Consider the following 18,589-nt stretch of genomic DNA (forward strand, 5'->3'; position numbering starts at 1 on the left):
AGTGATGATTATTCATGCGTTATCTTTGTATTGCCTTTTTCCAATGCCTTTTTCGCTGTCCTTTTTGCACACTTGAAATTGTGTTTATGCCTGGTCGACTGCGGACAAAACCCACTCCTGTAAAAATCCCGAAAAAGGGATTGGCAGTATTAATAAATAAATAAATAAATAAATAAATAAATAAATAAAGAAAGAAATAAATAAATAAAATAAAATAATCTACACATAGTTCCCCAATACCGCACACTACACTGTACTTGTTTTGAAGTAGTAAACTAGCCTCCTGCATGCTCAAGCAGTGGAACAACTCCTCCTCAAGCACGAGTAGTTAATGTCAAGCGGCAACTTATCACAGAAGGCCAAAGAACATGTAAACCCAAAATATTTGCCATACAAAAATGGCACAGATAAGAGGAAGGCTTGATTCGTGGCAGCTCCCCACTATGAGCACAAGCTGAGGTATAACAGCACAAAACATGGAATGATACCAGCATGGGTGCCAAACAATTTCCTTCAAGCATGTTAGATTCAGTATAGCATCAATTACCTATATTTGATGAGTTCGTTTCAAAACGAGCGATGTCCATGTTAGCAGAAATGGAGAAAGAAGCAAGAGTTTTATGCACACCTATTGGTTAAAGATTCTCAGGATACATTATTTATAAATTTAAGACAAACTACCACAATATTAAAAAGCAAAAATTACGAGGATAGTTAGCAGTAATTCACATTTCATGATCGGATTTGACTCTTGTAAATATGAAACAGCATAGTTGGAATACTTCCTTCGAAATATTTTATTTCAGGTGACCTCCGTCCTACACAAAGAAAGAAAAACATGAGCATGATCTGTTGCCTTGAATATCAGACAGTAAACCAAAGAAACACTATGGGGGTGACGCACATTTAAAGGTACACTGAAGAAAAATCCATGCAATCTGTGATCGCAGTAAAAGACTATTCTATGGCTCTTTCTGGGTATGCTGACATTTTCAATCACCAAATATGCATTTATAGCTGAGAAAATTGCACTTAAAAATTTTACCACCATTTGGTTCACACTCATGACGTCAACACTAGAAGGCCACATTCTGAGGCCTGAGCCCTGCTTCCAACCCATGGTATCTAGCCCGGACCCGAACCAGGCCCCCTACATTATCACTCTACTCAGCCCAGGCTTGGCCTACCAAGCTAGACGTAAGGTCCGGGCCCGTTCCTGCAGCAGCTCAAGAGGTAAGTTGCTGTGCGCAAGCAGTTTCCTGCTACACAAGAAGTGGCCAGCAAAGGTGCTCATATCACAATAACATTTTTAAAAATGAGTTTGGTAAACGCAAAAAGAAGACAACATAAGGGGGATCGCGTGCTTGGCTTTTTGAACAGTGATCTTGTCTGTGAATAGCCCCAAGTTCCGATAACCGAGAGAAAAGGGTTGCATAAACACGCAATAAACTCTCTATTACTTCTAGATTTTCAACCATTTATTTTTATGGCCAGCGACATCTAAATATAAAAACTTCCTTGAAGCCACAACAATTAATATTATCTTTTTAATGAGCACGATTTCGTGGGTTTAACTGATGACCGCACTGGCCGTGTTTCCATAGAATAAAATGAATAAAGCCTTTTCTGCAAGAAAGAAATGACTCTGAGATGAAAATAAATGTGCCTGTTTATTGCGTACATTGTGTTCGAAGACCCAAAGTGTTCTAAACCAATATGTTCTTCTCCAATTGCGTTTCTCGTAGCGCAGAGATGTGTTTTTGGGAGGCAAAGGCAATCAAATACTAACTTGGAACATATCGCTACCTGTGGAGCAGTCGAATGAAGGCCCTTCTCTAGGAGTTTTTATGAGAATTCAAATGTCGAGTCATGTGCGCTAACATAAAACCGAGCAGATTTGGAGCACCTTCTGGTAGGTCCGACAGCATGTGCTCGCTGATAGCTGAAGCAGCGCAAGCCAGCGATGGTGCGCATTTTATCAGGTGAATGCACTTGTGCAAATGAGCCATGTGTCAGGCATTACAATGCTCCATTAAGAATTTCGCTGTAGTGCAGGCAGTTGCTGGAATTTGTGCCTTTCTCTTGTATTTCTTTCTCTTGTAGCCTAGCACACGGTTTGTTGACACACGACGTCCTATTAAGCCTCCCATTGGCTTGCTGGACTAGACTTGTGCTGACTGGAACTGGCCTTGGACTCCCCCCCCTCCCTTTTTTTATTTAGAACAAGTTTTTTCTAGCAGAGTGCTCTACTTACACTGGCTTATGTGGGTCTAACGGTGCGCTGGCCACACCCCGTCTAGCTGTACTTCTAATAATAAAAAGCTCACACAGTTCTGATTTAAAGATATGGCTCATTTTTAAATAAAACTCAGTTTACTCAGTACCACAGGTGCACAGACCAGCAACCAAATGGGTTATTATGCTTAGTGAACAGATAATGTCTACACTGAAAAATTGTTTACTCAAACTGCCAGCAGTACAGACTTTTTTGCAGACTGCTGCTGTAAGCTCAAGTTACATATCGCTTGTGATGTTTGCATGAAGCACATACGATCGAAGGAACATTTATTGCAACTTGATCTGCTCAGAAAAAAAAAAAAAAATCCAATATTTGATGACATAAGTAAAATTACACCTGCAAGACATACTTGTGAGCCAATACGCAGAAACTTACTGCGGTGAGCTCACTGACATCCCAATAGGATCCCAATAGGTTTCACACGTCATCTGAGAATGAATTAAAAAGGTGGTTCTTGCGTTCTTTATACCACACATACGCTCGTACTTGTCCCTGTGTGGGCACAGCCTGTCTCATGCTATGTCTTGGTATGTTCTTTGGAAAGGGATGGTAAGCTGCAAGATGAAATGCATGGAAGCAGCAAGGATACACATGAGCACAGTGCAGTGCCACATCCATGATTATCTCTTTCCCTGATCCAAGTAGAGAGAGGTTGGTCAGATGGTTCTCGATAAACACAAAGTGAACAAGGGAGGGGGAAACCTCAGGGTGCTTGCCAACGTTTCAACAAGAGGACTTGTCTTCATCTAGGCTCTGATGAAATAAATGTATCACATGATCCGCTCAATTACCCAAGTCAGCTGAATTTGCGTTTTCAGCAAATGATCAATCATGATGTCTGAGTGGCTTTGGCAATTTCGGCTGCCAAGACCGAGGTCATGAAATCAAATGCGAGCTGGCGACAGACACACTTTGAGGGCAGCAAAATGAAAAACACCTGTGCACTGTGTCAGTGCATGTTAAAGAACTGCATGTGGTCAAACTTAATCTGAATTCCCCCTGCCCTACAGAGTACCTAGAGTACCTAAATACTGCACGTGGAACTTCAAGCCATTAAACTCAACAAACCACAAACTGGCTGTATTTTAGTCACAAACTATAGCTGAAAACTTTCTTTGTTAAGCTTGGTCACAGTTATCACTTAAGACCAATCAATGCTTTCCCCTGGTAGGTAATTATGTGGCTATTACCAAGTTTTTATTCACTGTCTTATGAAAGTCAGTGCATTTACTTTCTGCCAAGTAGTAGGTGGTTTTGTGTGAATTCTTTTGGCTGCCAATGGATTCCTTTGCATCCCATTACCTACCTTTGATTTCAGTTGTGCTATGCACATAATAACAGCTAGAAAGAATTTCATGCTTTATAAATTAAAAAAAAAAAAAGCCTAACTAAGCAGCTCACCTGTATGCAGGCGTAGGGGCAGTGGGGGCACTTGTAGGGCTTGGTGCCCGAGTGGCGCATCTTGTGCCTGCGCAGCGAGTTGTGGTCCCCTGTGCGGTACTCGCACAGGTTGCAAGCAAACGGCTTCTCCCCCGTGTGCTGGCGCAGGTGCATTTTGAGGGAGCTCTGTGATGATGCACGGTGGCCACAGTAGGAACAGAGGAAGGGTCGCAGTTTGCGGTGAACAGAGTCACGGTGCAGCTGAAGAAGGCGTCGAACACGAAAGCACCTGCCACACTCAGAGCATGCCTCTGCTGGCAATGAGCTGGTGCCCCCATTGCCCTGAGCTGCTGCCACAGTTGACCACTGTCCCGAAGCCTGCCTGTGGATAGTCTGCAATGATAGGGGTGTCCAGCACAACAACACTGTAACGAGAGTTGCATCCACCAAGTGAAGCGTGTGCTTTGGCCGAACATGCTTCTTACTCCTCAGAGCTGATATTACGGACAATGCAGTTACACTGTTTAACGTAAACAGAAGCTGGGCAATATCACATAAGATCCTGCCCTGCAATAGGTCGCTGGTTGACATCCTCAATTTAGCTAATATGTTCAAATGTCATTGCCTGATGACCGGAAAGAAGGACTCTGCAGTTACTTTTGCCAAGAAAAAATATTCGAAGCACAACAAATTCATCATGAAAAGGTAGACTCCCACACTTACAAGACTTGCTATTTTCGCAAACTTTGGTTACGAATAACTAGAAAAAATTGCTGGAGGTTTAGCATTGTGAAGCACGAAATATTGTGCGAAAGCACAGTTTTTCGCAGATGGACACCGCCATCACATATCTGAAAGCGAGGCTGAGGTTTCCACTAACCCATGGAGCCAGTTATACGAGTGTTCAACTTATTCATCGTCAATGCCAATTCACCTAATGTACACAAGCGACCTATGCTCCTGTGTTGCATTTCTGCAGCAATGTTGTCAATGCCAATGCATATTGCTCTAGTGCTGTGTTTCTGCCACAACATTGTCCATGCCAACACATGCAGTGCACATCTCTCTGTCACTACTGACACATAGCTCAAAGAGCAAATATTAGTTTCACAGCAGTATCTGTGGACAAAGAAGACGATGTGCAATGCACAGCACGAGAGTGTGTTGCAGTTTAATACGAGCCGAGTTTGGCGGCAATAGCCTAGTACTCTCGCGCAGCAGCCTGCGAAGCTGATCAGTTCACGTTGACGCGAGTTCGACACCCAGTCGTGGCTATTTATTTAATTTCTTTTATTTATTACTTTCACTTGGCACAAACCCATAAACACCGCAAGTATACAAACACTAAAAGCATACAAACATCCTAGGATCTTACTCGGGGCTGACCCACTGAAATAGTGCTTTCGCACTAATATGTTATATTATAGGCTACAATATTATAAGCTATAATTATATATATTATAATCTGCTGTAGAGATATTCTGGCCAGTTATTTTTGCTCACTTCCAAATTATATCTTTTTTTTCTAAACTTTTGCTAGCTTGGCGCACAGATGGTTTTTTTCCTAACTTTGGAGGTCTGCCACAACGACGTAAGCGAAGCCGACATCTCCCCCCCCCCCACCCCCCCGTGCCCCCCCTCACACCTCAAAGCGCGATTCAGGTGTCCACTGACCCAGGGAGCCAATTATGCGCACTTCCTTTCCTTAAAATCATTGGAGTCTAAAACGTCAACACCAATGCCAATGGACACAAAGAACGCCGACGTCGTATGGCTTCAGTGCCGCATTTCTGCCACAATGTTGTCAATGACAACGCATGCAGTACACATCTGTCACTACCGACATATAGCGTAAAGCGCTACTGAGGTGTCCACTGCCCCAGGGGGCCAGCTATGCGCCTTTCCTTTGCTTTCGAAGCTGCTGCTCTTATCGGTTTCGTAGCTTAAAGCGGGACTAAGGTGTCCACTGTCCCAGGGGCCAGTTATGCACCTTTCCTTTCCTTTGCTTTATCTGTTGGCAATGTGGCATGGGCTTTGGTTATGACGGTCATTTGAAGGTCATACTTAAGGCCACGACGAAACTGGCTTTACCTAGCGTAGTGAAGGTTTTGCTTCAAAAAAAAAAAAAAGTGACCAAGCGTGCGTGGGGAGTCTTTCTGAGCACACAGTGGCGCAGCCAGGCAGCCCTGCATCCAGCACACAACCGCCATCAACGCTCCTATCCACGGTGCACAAGCGTTCTGCCGTTATGCCAGGTTCGGCAACCGCGCCACCATTGCCAGAGCTCTTGTCGAAAAATAAACACACCATGATATTATCGCCACGTAGCATGTTGGCGCACTGGCAAGGTCTGCACTGCGGACGCCAACAGATGTGCGAAGGAACGAGCTAAGAAAAGCAAACACTTAAAAATTAGGTGATCTTGTGTGCAGAGGCAAGTGGCAGCCAGGTGGTCTCACGTGCGCATTTCTTAAAGCATAAAAATCTGGTGCGCGTTACAATCGAAGTCATTGCACTTTTTTTCTGACCTTGAAAAACGGGTATGCGTTCCAGCAATATTGGATTATTAGCACATTCCCAGCAGCTATTTGAACCAGCTGCTGCTGGAACCAGTAGCTGCTGTATCAGCTTCCATTATAGCACCGAAATATTACTTATTCTGTTTGGATAAACCATTTGTATGATGTTGTTGTTTTTCTTTCCACTGCTGCGTGGGCTTTAAGTGGATCCTTGTGGCGGTAGTGGTGTGGGGAGGTGAATCGAGGTTGGTAGTAGGTGGGTTGGTGGGAAGCCTCCTAGCTAGGGAGCTGTGCAGTTGGGGAGGTGGCTACCCCACAACCGGTGGTCCCGCTTCGGCATCCGTGGCATATGGTCACATTAAGCTTGACATTACTCATACAAGGCTTCTGGATTGCCTTCGAATGTGTGTTGTCATGCGCCTCCAGCAGCAGAAATGTAAATGTCCGCATACATATGGCACAAACTGAAGCCTCGACTGTTTTTCATGGCAGTGCTTTAACAGGAGAACCGCCTTTCAGCAAAATTTTTATTGATGTATTTACACTAAATTTTTTTGTCATATTTTTAAAAAATTTACGACTACTCTCACAAAATTTAACTGTTACATCTTCAAAAAATTGTTTTCCAATATATATTTTTCCTCTGAATCTTGCAAAAATGCTGCAGAGTTAAGAAAGTGCAGCAGAAGGCTGGTTCAATATTCACTGCATTCCTCCAGGTGTGCTACACGTCAAAACATTCTTAGAATTTTTTTTTTGCAAAGCACAAATTTTGGTTTTGAATTTTTGCAATGCAGTGTCTGCTGACATATTTAGAGTCAGAAGAAAATTTTATATAACCAATTTAAAATTCATAAAATTGAAAAACAAAGAACGCCTTGATCTGCACTATGGCCCTAGGAGTGCAACAAAACAAACTAGGTCAAAAGAGAAAAAAGTCATGAGGAAATCAGCTCTGCAAGGTGAGTATATATGTATAAAACCATAATAAAAGAGAACAGCCATTGTTCAGGCATCATTTCCCTACAATACTCAGCTGTGCCGTGATTCACAAAACAATTTTTTTTTCAGAGTACTTCCTAGTCGATTTCAGACATGAAACTTCGGGACAGCATAAAAAACGAGGCATACAAGCAGACAAAAGAATTTCTTTGGCCATTTTTGGGAATTTGAAGCCGCATCCACCCTTAACTTAGTATGCCAATCATCGAGGTTTCACATACCTTATGTTTCACTTATGCAACTGCTAGCTGCCCCTTTGAAAGAAGTGTTTGCGTTTTATACACATGGTAGAAAATGGGATTCTTCACAGCTAGAAGGTATGTTGGTAGACGCTAGAAGGTACGTTACAGAATAGCCGCATTAGATGTGCTTCATCTGCCAGCAATATTATACAACATAGTTATAATACTCAAGAATATGCATATAATGCAGAATACCTGTATAAAATGTATAAATATTAATCACTTTTTTTTTTGTCATCATCCAAAATATTTGCTCTGTGCTTTCTTGAAGCTTGAGCAATAATATTTTGTTATCTGTAAAAGGTATAGAAGTGAATTTCATACTGTTTAGTCGATCAGTTTGCATAGAAGGCAGTGCAAACTAGCTGTAGCTATAGTTAACTTCTTTTCTAAAACAAAGACCTCCAAAGTTAGCAAGATAGCTTCTTGTCCATAAAATTTGCTAAATTTTATGCAAAAGAATAAAAATAAATCAGAAAAAACATCTCAAAAAATTTCAGAATATTCGCAAGATATTTTCCCATTCAAGTTATCTATAGTCAAAGTTAGCAAACACAGACGTGTGTAAAAAAAGAGTTGCTCAGAGATGCTGCGTCTACCACACCTGCAATATTATACAACACGTTTTTAATGCTTATGAATATTCACATAGTTTACAATATATAAAATATTAAAAATGGTATTTTTGGTGGTTTTTGATATTTTAGGTGCTTTCTTGAAGTTTAAACAATATTTTTTTATCCACAAGGAATCTGTCGATGAACTTTATATTAGTTTAAATTTTTGCAGAATGCAGATTGTAAAACGTTGCAGTTACAACACGGCCCTGCAACGCAAATCATGCATACGGTTTTTATTCTTTGTATTCATTACACGCCAATTCCTTTTATTTTGTTTGCATCACTGGCGAGTGTATGTTTTCTTTGACAAATCAGTATGAATTTCCCTCGCCAGACAGGATTCCGTCGAACCCTAGACTTCACAGGAGTATAGACAGCAAAGACATTACTGCAAACGGATCACCACAAGATATTCACCTACGACTGGTGAATAATTTATAACTCAATTCATTCTATCCCTAGTTTCAGTTTCGGTTTCAACAGCCGAGCGATGACTACGGCGTCAAAGATAAGTACAGGCCACATAAGGCATGAAGAAAACTGCAATAAAATCGCTGTTTCTTCCCTCATTGTGACTCCAGCTATTGAAGCAGACTGGCTTTATTTTTTTTTGTAGTGAATTCAAACAATGAAGCATGCCTTTACGTGACCTATACTGACCTTTGATGTGATAGCAATCACTTGGCTGTACCAAAACAGATGAAAGAAGAAATTCAATGATAAACTATAAAGCGGTCGCAGGCGAATACCACGTGGTGATCCATGTACACTCACAAATTAACGCATAATTATAAAAATAAAAACGCACCAGAAATTCGCTGTCAGTACTCCTTTAACGCCCAAAGATAACCAAAATCATAATATTTAATATTTTAACCTGTTCCAATGCTAGTTTCCGGCCGATGGTTACCATGGATATCGATGGATATCAGGTGGAAACCAGATTGGGCGCTGCCTTTCCGAATGTTTGGGCGTCCAGTTTAAATTTAATTTCTATGTACCCACGACACAGATCCAAAATATGATGTCCCTATGTGTTGAGAAGGTGTTTCCCATGGGAAAAAAAAGTGAAAAGAGGCAATGCAAGAGAATGAAAACTAATAAGAATAACACCAGGGGTGACAATTTTGTGTTTTGCGTCAAACTACTATGGAGGCAAGCACTGCTTTACAAACTGCTGATACCAAGAAGGCAGTGACCCACCGTGGCCCAAAATGTGAAGAGAAAAGCAGGAGAGCACACAGGATGGGGTAGGAGGAGGAAGTGGTGGTAGCTTCCCCATCCCACTAATGCCAAAGGGATTACAAGGAAGCATCAGGGAGCTCCCATGCTGTGTTAGTCGCTCCTACCCTATCTGCGAAACGTACGCAGAATGACGCCGCCATCAGAATACAAGACTATGCGCTGCCCTGGCAAGGTAGCAACTGCATGCAAGCTTCCACTGCATGTGTGCAAGACACGGTTCGGATTGGCAGCACCCAATCTCATTACTGGGAGAGTGAAATGGGAGAATAAAACTGCAATTTCATCTGATCTTATTATTTTGAAATTTCTACACGGAATAACTGCCGTTTGCATGCCTCGATTTTAATAATTAAATTTACACTGATGTTTAGAATGCACAATGAATTCTTATAACCGGAATAATTGGCAGTGAAAAAATATTGCAGTGCTTCTTTCAAGCTTATTTCTTCCTTTCGCACTCATCAAGAACAGTTCACTGAAATCATATTACGTCGTCTTTAAACTTGGCACACACACCTTACAGGCAACATTATCCTGGCAAAACAAGAAAAACCTAAATGTGAACTCTGCAGAGGTGTGGTCACCACAAGCCAAATTTCGTAATAAGCGAGTAACTACTCATTGGCACCCAACCAAACGCAGCCATACGGCTACAAGGGAAAGCTCTACAGCTTCCACAAAAACCTCGTAGTTAAAGAAAAATTCGTCCTGGTCCGGGGTTCGCACCCTTCACCACTTTACCGGAGCAGTTGCTTTACCAGCTGAGCTAACTGGGACAGCTAGCACATGGTAGGGCAAGAGCGAAAAGTTGGAACAGTGTTGGTCAAATGTTTTAGGAGAATCCCCCAAGGTGGAGTAGATTTGTAACAAGAGGGTAATTACCCATTGGCATCCACCCAAATGCAGCAATATAGCTACAAAGGAAAGTCACATTTTGCGTTTCTGAACCAAAGTTGAGACACTAAGAAAAAAGTATTTCCCACAATTTTATGAACACATACCTCTGCACCCTAGGTTATTCTTGGGAGAAAAAGCACTTGCGTATGTTTTTAAAGAAAGGAAAGCTTCTGAACAAAATGTAAGAGATTAAATCATTTTAGTTCTTTCCCACAATGCAGACGCAGTAACCCTGCTATTGGCACATGATGGCTTTAGTCGCCTATGTGCCATAAAACCCAATACGACACTCTTCCTTAGGTAAACAACTCCAAAGTTAGTAAAAAAAACTTTCCATGAACCAAGTTTGCAAAATTTAAGAAAAACGAATAAACTTATAAACTGACGAAAATAAATGACCATGCTCTACAGTAGTCATAAATTTGCCACACAAATTTCAGGCAACTCCTCAGAATATATTTCCCATTATTCGTAAACAAAAACAGCAATGTGCATAGGTGCTCTCTTAGTAATCAAGAATTTCGTGCTAGAAAATATTTTTTTGTGGGCAGAAATAACTGCAGATTTCTTTAAAAATATTAGGTATATCTAAGATGTTGACCAGCTACCCACTGCCCGATACCTGAAAACAGCCAGTTAGATTTGTGAAAGGTGAATGGCACACTGCACAAGCTCACCTTTATCACGAATAAATTAACAGCACAGTGCCTAATTAATTTCATCAGGAAGAGTAAATGTATGGATGCAATTTGCATGCTCTCTTACCAATGACGTGCAAGTAAGCAATCTAAATGTTGCCAGAGTACCCTATTTAAGAAAAGATAAAATTTCCGAAGGAAGACTGTGCACGGTAATGACAGTAACCACAAATGCTTTAAGCAACCATTAGCATACTATAAGATACCGAGCAAGCCCCCACCCAAAATTTGAAGATATTCACAAAATATTGGGGGGGGGGGGGGGGTTTGTTTGGTTGAGGCGTGAAAATCCAGAATTAGCACACTGTGGACTGAGCTGTTACTTGGTCTAAAGACCGATGATTAAATTCAAGATGGCAGCCACCGGGGGCGTGGCTCTGAATGACGTAAGTGTAGAAGATGCAAGAGGACGAATTCGGACAGTTTATTAGAACATGAAAACCCAGATGATTAAAGCACGGCTAATTTTCATTGCTAAGCGTTGCACAGGTACCGAACAATGGGCCCTTGATGCGTCTTTGCAGTGTTTTTGAACTTCTCCCGGACACGGGACATAATCACATGGCACTCGTTCGGCTTGTTAGGAAAAATCAAAACCCCAAAAATGGAGAGGTGGGTGCTTATTCGAGCATGGGAGGACACTCGGTATTTTATGGTAGACTTCAGGTCAGTCACAAACAACAGCAATGATATGTATGCAGAACATAAGCTTCTCAAAACCACAAGGCAACTGCTTGAGTAATACGAAATATTCACAACAGTACAACGTCATATGTGGGCACAAATGAAGACTTATCCTTATTTTGCACAAGGCAAAACATAATTACCTTGTGGTTTCGAAGCTGCTTTCCTGTCTTGAATCCTTTGCCACAGACATCACAGAGAAAAGGTCGTTCCTCTCCATGAGTGCGCTTGTGTGAGTTTTCCAGCTTGCTCAGGCTGTAGGTGCTGCACAAGAAGGAACAGCTGTTCTTATGAAGGACAAGACAGCTTGCTGTAAACATCACAATGGGACTAAACTTAAATGCACAGACTATATAACAATGCATGGCAGTTACAGTGGTACCTACAATCAATAAAAAGTGTAACTGAGCAAGAAAAGAGGCCTTATAGTGCTTTTCAATTAATTTTTATAGCTTCCTGTGCTACATACTATACCTGTGTGATATCAGTGACCTTTTACTACCAGGACACAACAGAACCCGTTCTGCTGAAACAGATCACTCTTTTATAAATATGCACACAATAAGCACACTTAGATGATGTTGATCCAAATCCTTGCACTGATATTTTTAAACCCTCAGGGCACAAAAAAAAAAAAATAAAAAATGTACTGTGCTTGTTTAGTGGTCTCCTGATATACTTTTCATTTAAGCAGAAGCTAAATATAATCATTTCTGATGGACACGTTCATTCATATTCCACGTTATTGACCTCTGTACCATTCTAATCACCAGATGTTGGCCAGGTAGCGTCAGACGGCACACGTATTGGGTAATATTTTCCATTCAGACTAAACTGATACACTCTAAAACAAAAATATTCTCAACATCCCTTTCCAGATGATCACAACTGATGTGTCTTTTTCACTTGGCTGGCTGAATCACTATCTGCCAACACAACACAGGACCAGCTTGAAAATTGGTCAGAACTGTCATCTGTTCACAGCAGGTTGAGCTAAAAGTGGCTTATCTAATGGAAACTGGAATGACGGATGGATGAAACTTATTTCAGCTTAATTAGTCACAGTGAGCAGAATGAAACTTGAGCAAGTAGCTATGATTTGAGGCAGCCTTGTGAAAATCCTCTTTTTAGTAACAGCTGGTACTCTGCCCATGTACATGCCCGACCACGGACATAGCCACACCTCATATGCATGCAAGACAAAACTCCAGCTGCCACCTACTATCCATGCACAGAAGTTGCAAGTAAGTGCAGTACCGGAAATCACATTGGTCGCACTGATGGAGCTCCATGTCACACAAGTGATGCCTCCAAAGGTGCCCAGTCATGGTGCGCCAGCGAAGACAAACCACTGAGCACTCAGGGCACGCAAAGTCCGGTTTGTCTGCCCGATGACATCTAACATGGTATTTCAGGTTTTCCAGTTCACGGAAGCGAACATTGCAGCCCTTTCGTTCGCAGCTACAGGGGAAGAAACAAAGGAAAGGCAAATGTGTGGGGTTCAAAGAATTTTGAGGGCATAAAAATACACACAACAAAAATTGCATGAACAGGGATATGATAAATGAGCTCAAATGATAAAAGAGCCCCAAACAAAAGCTTCATTTCATGCACTATTAAAGACTGCCATCAGTGATTACTTTTTGAAAGCCCGTACTTGGTAGAGAATGTTAAGTGAAACAACAAATCGATACAATGGTACCTTGCATATTCACTTCTTACACAACAGAGGAATCAAGTCTGTCTGCAATATGGGAGTGCACCATAAAAATCCGTAAATTCAAAGCTACACTGACGGAAAGCCTGCAGGAAAGGCTAATGCAAAGAAACTATATGGACATGCACATCCCCAAATACCCTTGGTGGTGCCTGTATTTTTTACATTATGGCCAAGATTATGACTTAAAAATTAAAAAGCCAATGCTAAGTCTATGCAATCACTACACACAGTTGTATTCACAACATCATTTTCCAAAGATAGCCTATGCCAACTTACATGAAGCTTCCCTGCTCCCTGTTGATCTTTTGTCTCCAGGCCATTTGGGAAGAGGAAACTGCGGAGTTGCTCAGTTCACTGGGTGATGTCTTGTGGCTATCTTCTTTCTTCTTTGGTGCTGTGCAAACAGGCTTGACAGTCTGCTTTGGAGCACTGTGAGCAAATTCATCCAGAGGTCCAGCTCTGAAATCTGGTAAAACTGGCTGCTTCGGGGCATTCTCTTGCATGGGGGCAGGATCCAGCAGAGTTGCTTCTTCAGCGGGAGTGGATGCTCGCATCTGATCAGGCTGGTTTGTGTAGATCCACTCCAATCGAATCTTCTTGGATTTGGCTTGATGGGCCTGGCTTAAATGACGACAACAGTCATCAAGAGTGAAAAAGCCCCGCCGGCACTTGCCACACAGAAATCTCTTTTCTGCACGATTCGCTGGCTGCTGAGGTACCTGCTGAGTGGGCCGTCGCTGCATGGTTGAGGCAGGCTGTGTGTTACCGTGACGATGAGACTCAGCATGTTTAATGACCTCACTCCTTGACTCGTGAAGAAACATGCAAACTTTGCATCGATAGCAGACTACTTCTTCAACAAGGTTTACTGCAGAAAATGTTTTCTTGCCATGCCTTGGAGCAAGCTGCTCATTTAGCACATTGCTTGAAAAGGAATTTCTAGTGAGGTCATTTTTCCTGTTGCAGTCTTGACTCTGAGAAGAAACAGGCTGAGGCAATTTTGCAGTAGCAGAGGTTGCAGCAGAAACAGGCCCACTAATTGTACTTGCAGAGTCACTTATGAGGCTTGTGGCCACTTCGGCTTCATGGGAAAGTGCCTTGTGTGTGTCAGAGACATGGGGCTCATTTAATACATGATGAACACTAGATCCATTGCTAGAGGTGATAAGCTTGGCTGTATTTGAAGGGCTGCCACTTTGCCTTTGTTCTTGTACTGTCTGTACCTGTGGCAGGCTTGGAATGCTATGATTTGATTTTGCAGTACAGTACAGTGTATCATCCAGTAAACCATTTAATGAAGACGGCTGTTCAGATGATATACTGCTATTTGGAATGTTTAAGAGTGGAATGCATGAGTATTGCTGGTAAGCTGAAGTGATACTATCTACATCTAGTGCAGCCACAGCATGATGCGCCTGTTCAATATCCATTCCAAGAGAAGACAGTGGCTCGACAGCCGAGATGTTTGACCTTTGCATGTCACAATAGGAATATGATGCTTCAGTTTCATAACTGTGGTGCTGAGCATTTTGACCAGTGGTCTGCGTTTTACCGCACGTGTCAATGTGATACGCTGCAGCATTCTGGGCCGTGCAGGCCTGCACATCATCAACGTGCTTCTCAGGTGGTGCGGAGACATTATCTGGGGCGGTCTGGCCGCTGGCCATCTGTGCCAAAAGCGTCCATAGCTGCATGCTACCCCTGGCCCGAAAGCCGGGTCGTAGCTCGGACACTGGCGGCAGCGCACCAGTTGACTGGGTATCGGATGTGCTTGTGCCCAACATTCCATTGGAAAGCCACGTCGGTATAGATGAAACATGGATGGTGCCATTTTGAGTGCATGCTGCAGACGTACCGCCTGAAATGCTGGCAGCTGGAGATTCCAAGCTTTCGAGGCACTGCGCAATTTGTGATTCTTGACTAGACACAGATATATCGCAGTTCAAGATATCAGTGGACGACGCTCCAAAATCCATTGATACTGGAATCTGTTCAGACCCATGCAGCCAGGTCGCTTTTAAGCTTCACCTTCATGCTGCACCCGCACCTGAAAGATGAAATGGCATTTTCAACACGGCAGCCACGAAAAACATGTCAAGCCAAACATATCACTGCTATGAACTCCGCATTGATACGTCCCATGTTTACAGCGCGACAAAGCGACCAAGCCAACCAAGCAATGATTTCGCGAGAACCACAGTTTCACTGAGGCACTCAAGATCGCATACGCTTTTAGCGCTGGTATTTGCGCACCTTGCAAAGAGGAGCATGCCAAGCATTAGTGAACGGCAAATGAAAACAAAAATGCCACAAGCAAGTAATATCTTTTATTTACATGCAGAACAAATTTTGTTACCTAAGAAGCATAGACTACCTCAGCGACTACTGAGGACAGCATGCTTCAGCTTGTACGAACCGAAAATATGATTGGGCTATCCAAATAACACTCATCCAATGAAAGTCTCAGAAACAACCGCCATGTCAAAGAGAACGTTGCAATTCGCCAACTTTCAGCCAATAGCGTAAAACCGAATAACAACATAACCAAGAAACAGTAATGGCGTCGGAGTCCGTGCACGTAAGTCTCGAACACAAATTCCTGCCTTTGCTTGAGTTTAATTGGAAATTGATGGTCTGAAAGTTTAGGCGTCCACCCAGACCGCCAAAATTGCATCCCGCTAGACATTTAAGTTCTTTGCTTAGCCTGTACATGCGGTATGACCATGGCGAAAAGAGTATTATACCCTCACACCATAGTCACTTCTGAAAATAACCTCGACTCAAGACATGAAATTTCGATTCTATGGCCGACGGACGGACGTCTGCTGCTGTTTGGCTGCGTCAAGAAGCAGGTGTAATAAAATAGCTGTGAACGCGCTAGTAGGATTGGTTAGAATATTGTTGCAGTGCTGCATTATCCGCGCGCTGTCGTCTAGAAGTCCGAGTAAAACGTGACTAGGCCTAGATTATCTCCGGATCGCCATAGTTGAACGGCATTTCTGCCTATTTTCTTATGCTGGGCCTGTTGTGTTGGGTTTTGCTGCATTGTATGCCATTGCGCCTTAGTACGCAAAATGTAGAGCTGCCATCGACGGTTTCTTTCTTGTCTGTGTTGCGGAAAATTCCTGCATTAGATTCGTACGTATGCCGTGAACAGCTGTTTAGCTTTTCTTTCTCCTTAATCAGTTGCCAGCGTCATTCCTACCTGCCAGCTATCGTTGTAAAAATGTTCTTCGTTCGTTCCTTCGCCTGTGTGTAAAAACAATTGCTTCGGCGGGTTCCGGCTGGCATTAGTGCAGTTATTTTGATGACAGTAGGTCGCTCAGTTTCGTGCGCACGTGCGAAATGTGCCTTATGTTGAGTACCAGTGCCGCTAAAAAATTTTCACACGCAGCAGTCGCTTCCTGTTCTCGGCCGTCTCGTGTCTAATTTCTGTGAGGGTGGTAAAAATTTTATTATTGTTGGGCAGCGTGCATTTCTTGGGGGTGTCAGTGGGAGGAAGCTTGCAGAGACGTTGCTTTTGCGGCGTCAGCTACGGCCAGCACTCGGTCTGCTTAACAAGAAGCTCCAAATGTGCATACTTCGGTGTTCCCTTATGTGAGACGACCTTATTTGTGGGCTATTAAGCCACCAGAACGTTTATGTGATAATCGTTACCGTGTTTACGTTACCGTTTACCGCGTGACCGGACGCCGGACTTTCCGGTTAGCGCTGCGCTCGCCAGACGTTTTAGCATAAAGGCGAAAACTAGTGATGATGACGGCAGATGCCGCAGCATTTATTACAAACAAAAATACACATGCATTGCAACCATTTTTTTGCAGTGAGATGCTACATGCACTTTAATCTTTTTCTCTGCATATAAAGACGCGCACAGCTACTTTTCTGCTAACAGCCTTTTAATATATCCCGGCCAGTAGACAGTTTTACTACACAGAACGCAGTGACCGCAGCGTACGCACGCTTACTACACAGAACGCAGTAAGCTTGCTTAAGTACGCTGCGGTCACTGCGTTGCGAACGCTGTAAGAAACGCACCTACGACGTGTTTGCCGTGCGCAGCGTCACTTTGAACGTTTGGATGTAAACATTTAGCTTTTTTTTTTCTGCATTTAGTAATTGCTGTGACAAAAGTATTACCATTGCTTTTTTCTTTTTATCAAGGAAGAAAACTATGAAAATATAGGAAAATGTTAAAAGCTGGCCCAAAGCTGAAGAACTGCAGAGTTGCTATTTTTTCTATGTACACTAGTTCGGCCTAACTGCTCGAAAATCGCTGAATTGTCTCAAAAACATGGGCTTAGCAAGGGGCACAATCTGTTTTATTGTCTGTTCCTGTTCTTGTCAGCTTAATTGCTTTTGTTTAATATTTGCTATGCTTTATGAAATAATTACTGCAGAAGCTGGCATGCTTAACAGCTCTCTCAAGTGATTTAATTTTAGTTCAGCTGTAATGCAAAAATGCAACTGCATTAAAAATGTGTTGAATTTCCAGCACTGCTGTAGTCTTTCTGCATGTACGAATTATGCCCCAATAAGCATGCACCAAGACTTTGTGGCTGAAACTTCTTCTAATGTGCGTCAAGAGCCTGGATGGGCAAGTGTCATAGCTGCTATTCCAGCAGTGAGAGGCGTCCACTCACTGCAACTTTGGTGGATGCATAAGAACTTTGCTCACAAACAAAATTAACCATGCATAGTTATGCACTGCAACTGCACTGCAATGCATTTCACTTCCTGCGTGGTGGTGTGGGACATTACATGCCATTTACATATAACTTGCAGCTCTGAATGTTAAGAATTGCTGTACTCGATTTCCCGATGTTGGTTGCTGCCATTAGGTAGGTGAAAAAAATGTACAAAAATAAATGCTTTGTTTTATGTCATTTCTTGAACATTCGGTAGCTTCAGGATGTAAAATCAATGTTGCTTTCCATCAAGGCAGAGGAGAGCCTGTAGCCATTTTGCTGTCGTGTACTTTGTGCTCTGAGCCTAGTGAAAGGAGAACCACCAGCCTATGTACGGACAGATGTCCCCAATGGTTGGCACCTTGGCTGTTGATGCGTAGCTATGTACAGAAATGTGGAAATGTATAACTTAAGCGTTGTATGCACAGTGTTCAGGGTAAGGTATTTAAGTAACAACACTAGCAGCTAGGCAAAAGATGAGCTTGCCTTGTGTTTTTCCTAATGAAAACGGGCGCCACAATATAAAAAAAGTTGGGCACAAGGACAAAACAGCAAGAAAACCGCACCCGAAAGCAGAACAGGCTTTTGACATCGG

The 18,589-nt window shown here is 42.6% G+C and overlaps 2 protein-coding genes across 8 annotated transcripts in view; one reads left to right on the forward strand and one right to left on the reverse strand.

Moving 5' to 3' along the window:
- LOC149351104 (uncharacterized) overlaps positions 1-15,711 on the reverse strand; it is a 29,042-nt gene extending 13,331 nt beyond the window's left edge. Inside the window, exons 1-5 of one of the 3 annotated variants that reach the window (XM_089580338.1) lie at positions 15,663-15,711; positions 13,583-15,353; positions 12,844-13,047; positions 11,730-11,850; positions 3,701-4,072 (exon numbers count right to left, since the gene is read on the reverse strand). In XM_089580338.1, the coding sequence (XP_089436464.1) occupies positions 3,701-4,072; positions 11,730-11,850; positions 12,844-13,047; positions 13,583-15,282 (2,397 nt within the window). In that variant the 5' untranslated portion in view covers positions 15,283-15,353; positions 15,663-15,711. Of the gene's footprint in view, positions 1-3,700; positions 4,073-11,729; positions 11,851-12,843; positions 13,048-13,582; positions 15,529-15,559 lie in introns of those variants that run through there. The other 2 variants (XM_089580339.1, XM_089580340.1) reach the window with 2 other exon arrangements.
- A 147-nt stretch (positions 15,712-15,858) lies between these two features.
- LOC149351105 (uncharacterized) overlaps positions 15,859-18,589 on the forward strand; it is a 123,701-nt gene continuing 120,970 nt past the window's right edge. For 3 of the 5 annotated variants that reach the window (XM_089580344.1, XM_089580345.1, XM_089580346.1), the window contains exon 1: positions 16,065-16,158. In XM_089580344.1, the coding sequence (XP_089436470.1) occupies positions 16,110-16,158 (49 nt within the window). In that variant the 5' untranslated portion in view covers positions 16,065-16,109. Of the gene's footprint in view, positions 15,885-16,064; positions 16,159-18,589 lie in introns of those variants that run through there. The other 2 variants (XM_089580348.1, XM_089580347.1) reach the window with 2 other exon arrangements.

This window comes from Amblyomma mixtum, chromosome 3 (genome assembly GCF_055824585.1).
Source record: "Amblyomma mixtum isolate Tamu chromosome 3, ASM5582458v1, whole genome shotgun sequence".
Lineage (NCBI taxonomy): Eukaryota > Metazoa > Arthropoda > Arachnida > Ixodida > Ixodidae > Amblyomma > Amblyomma mixtum.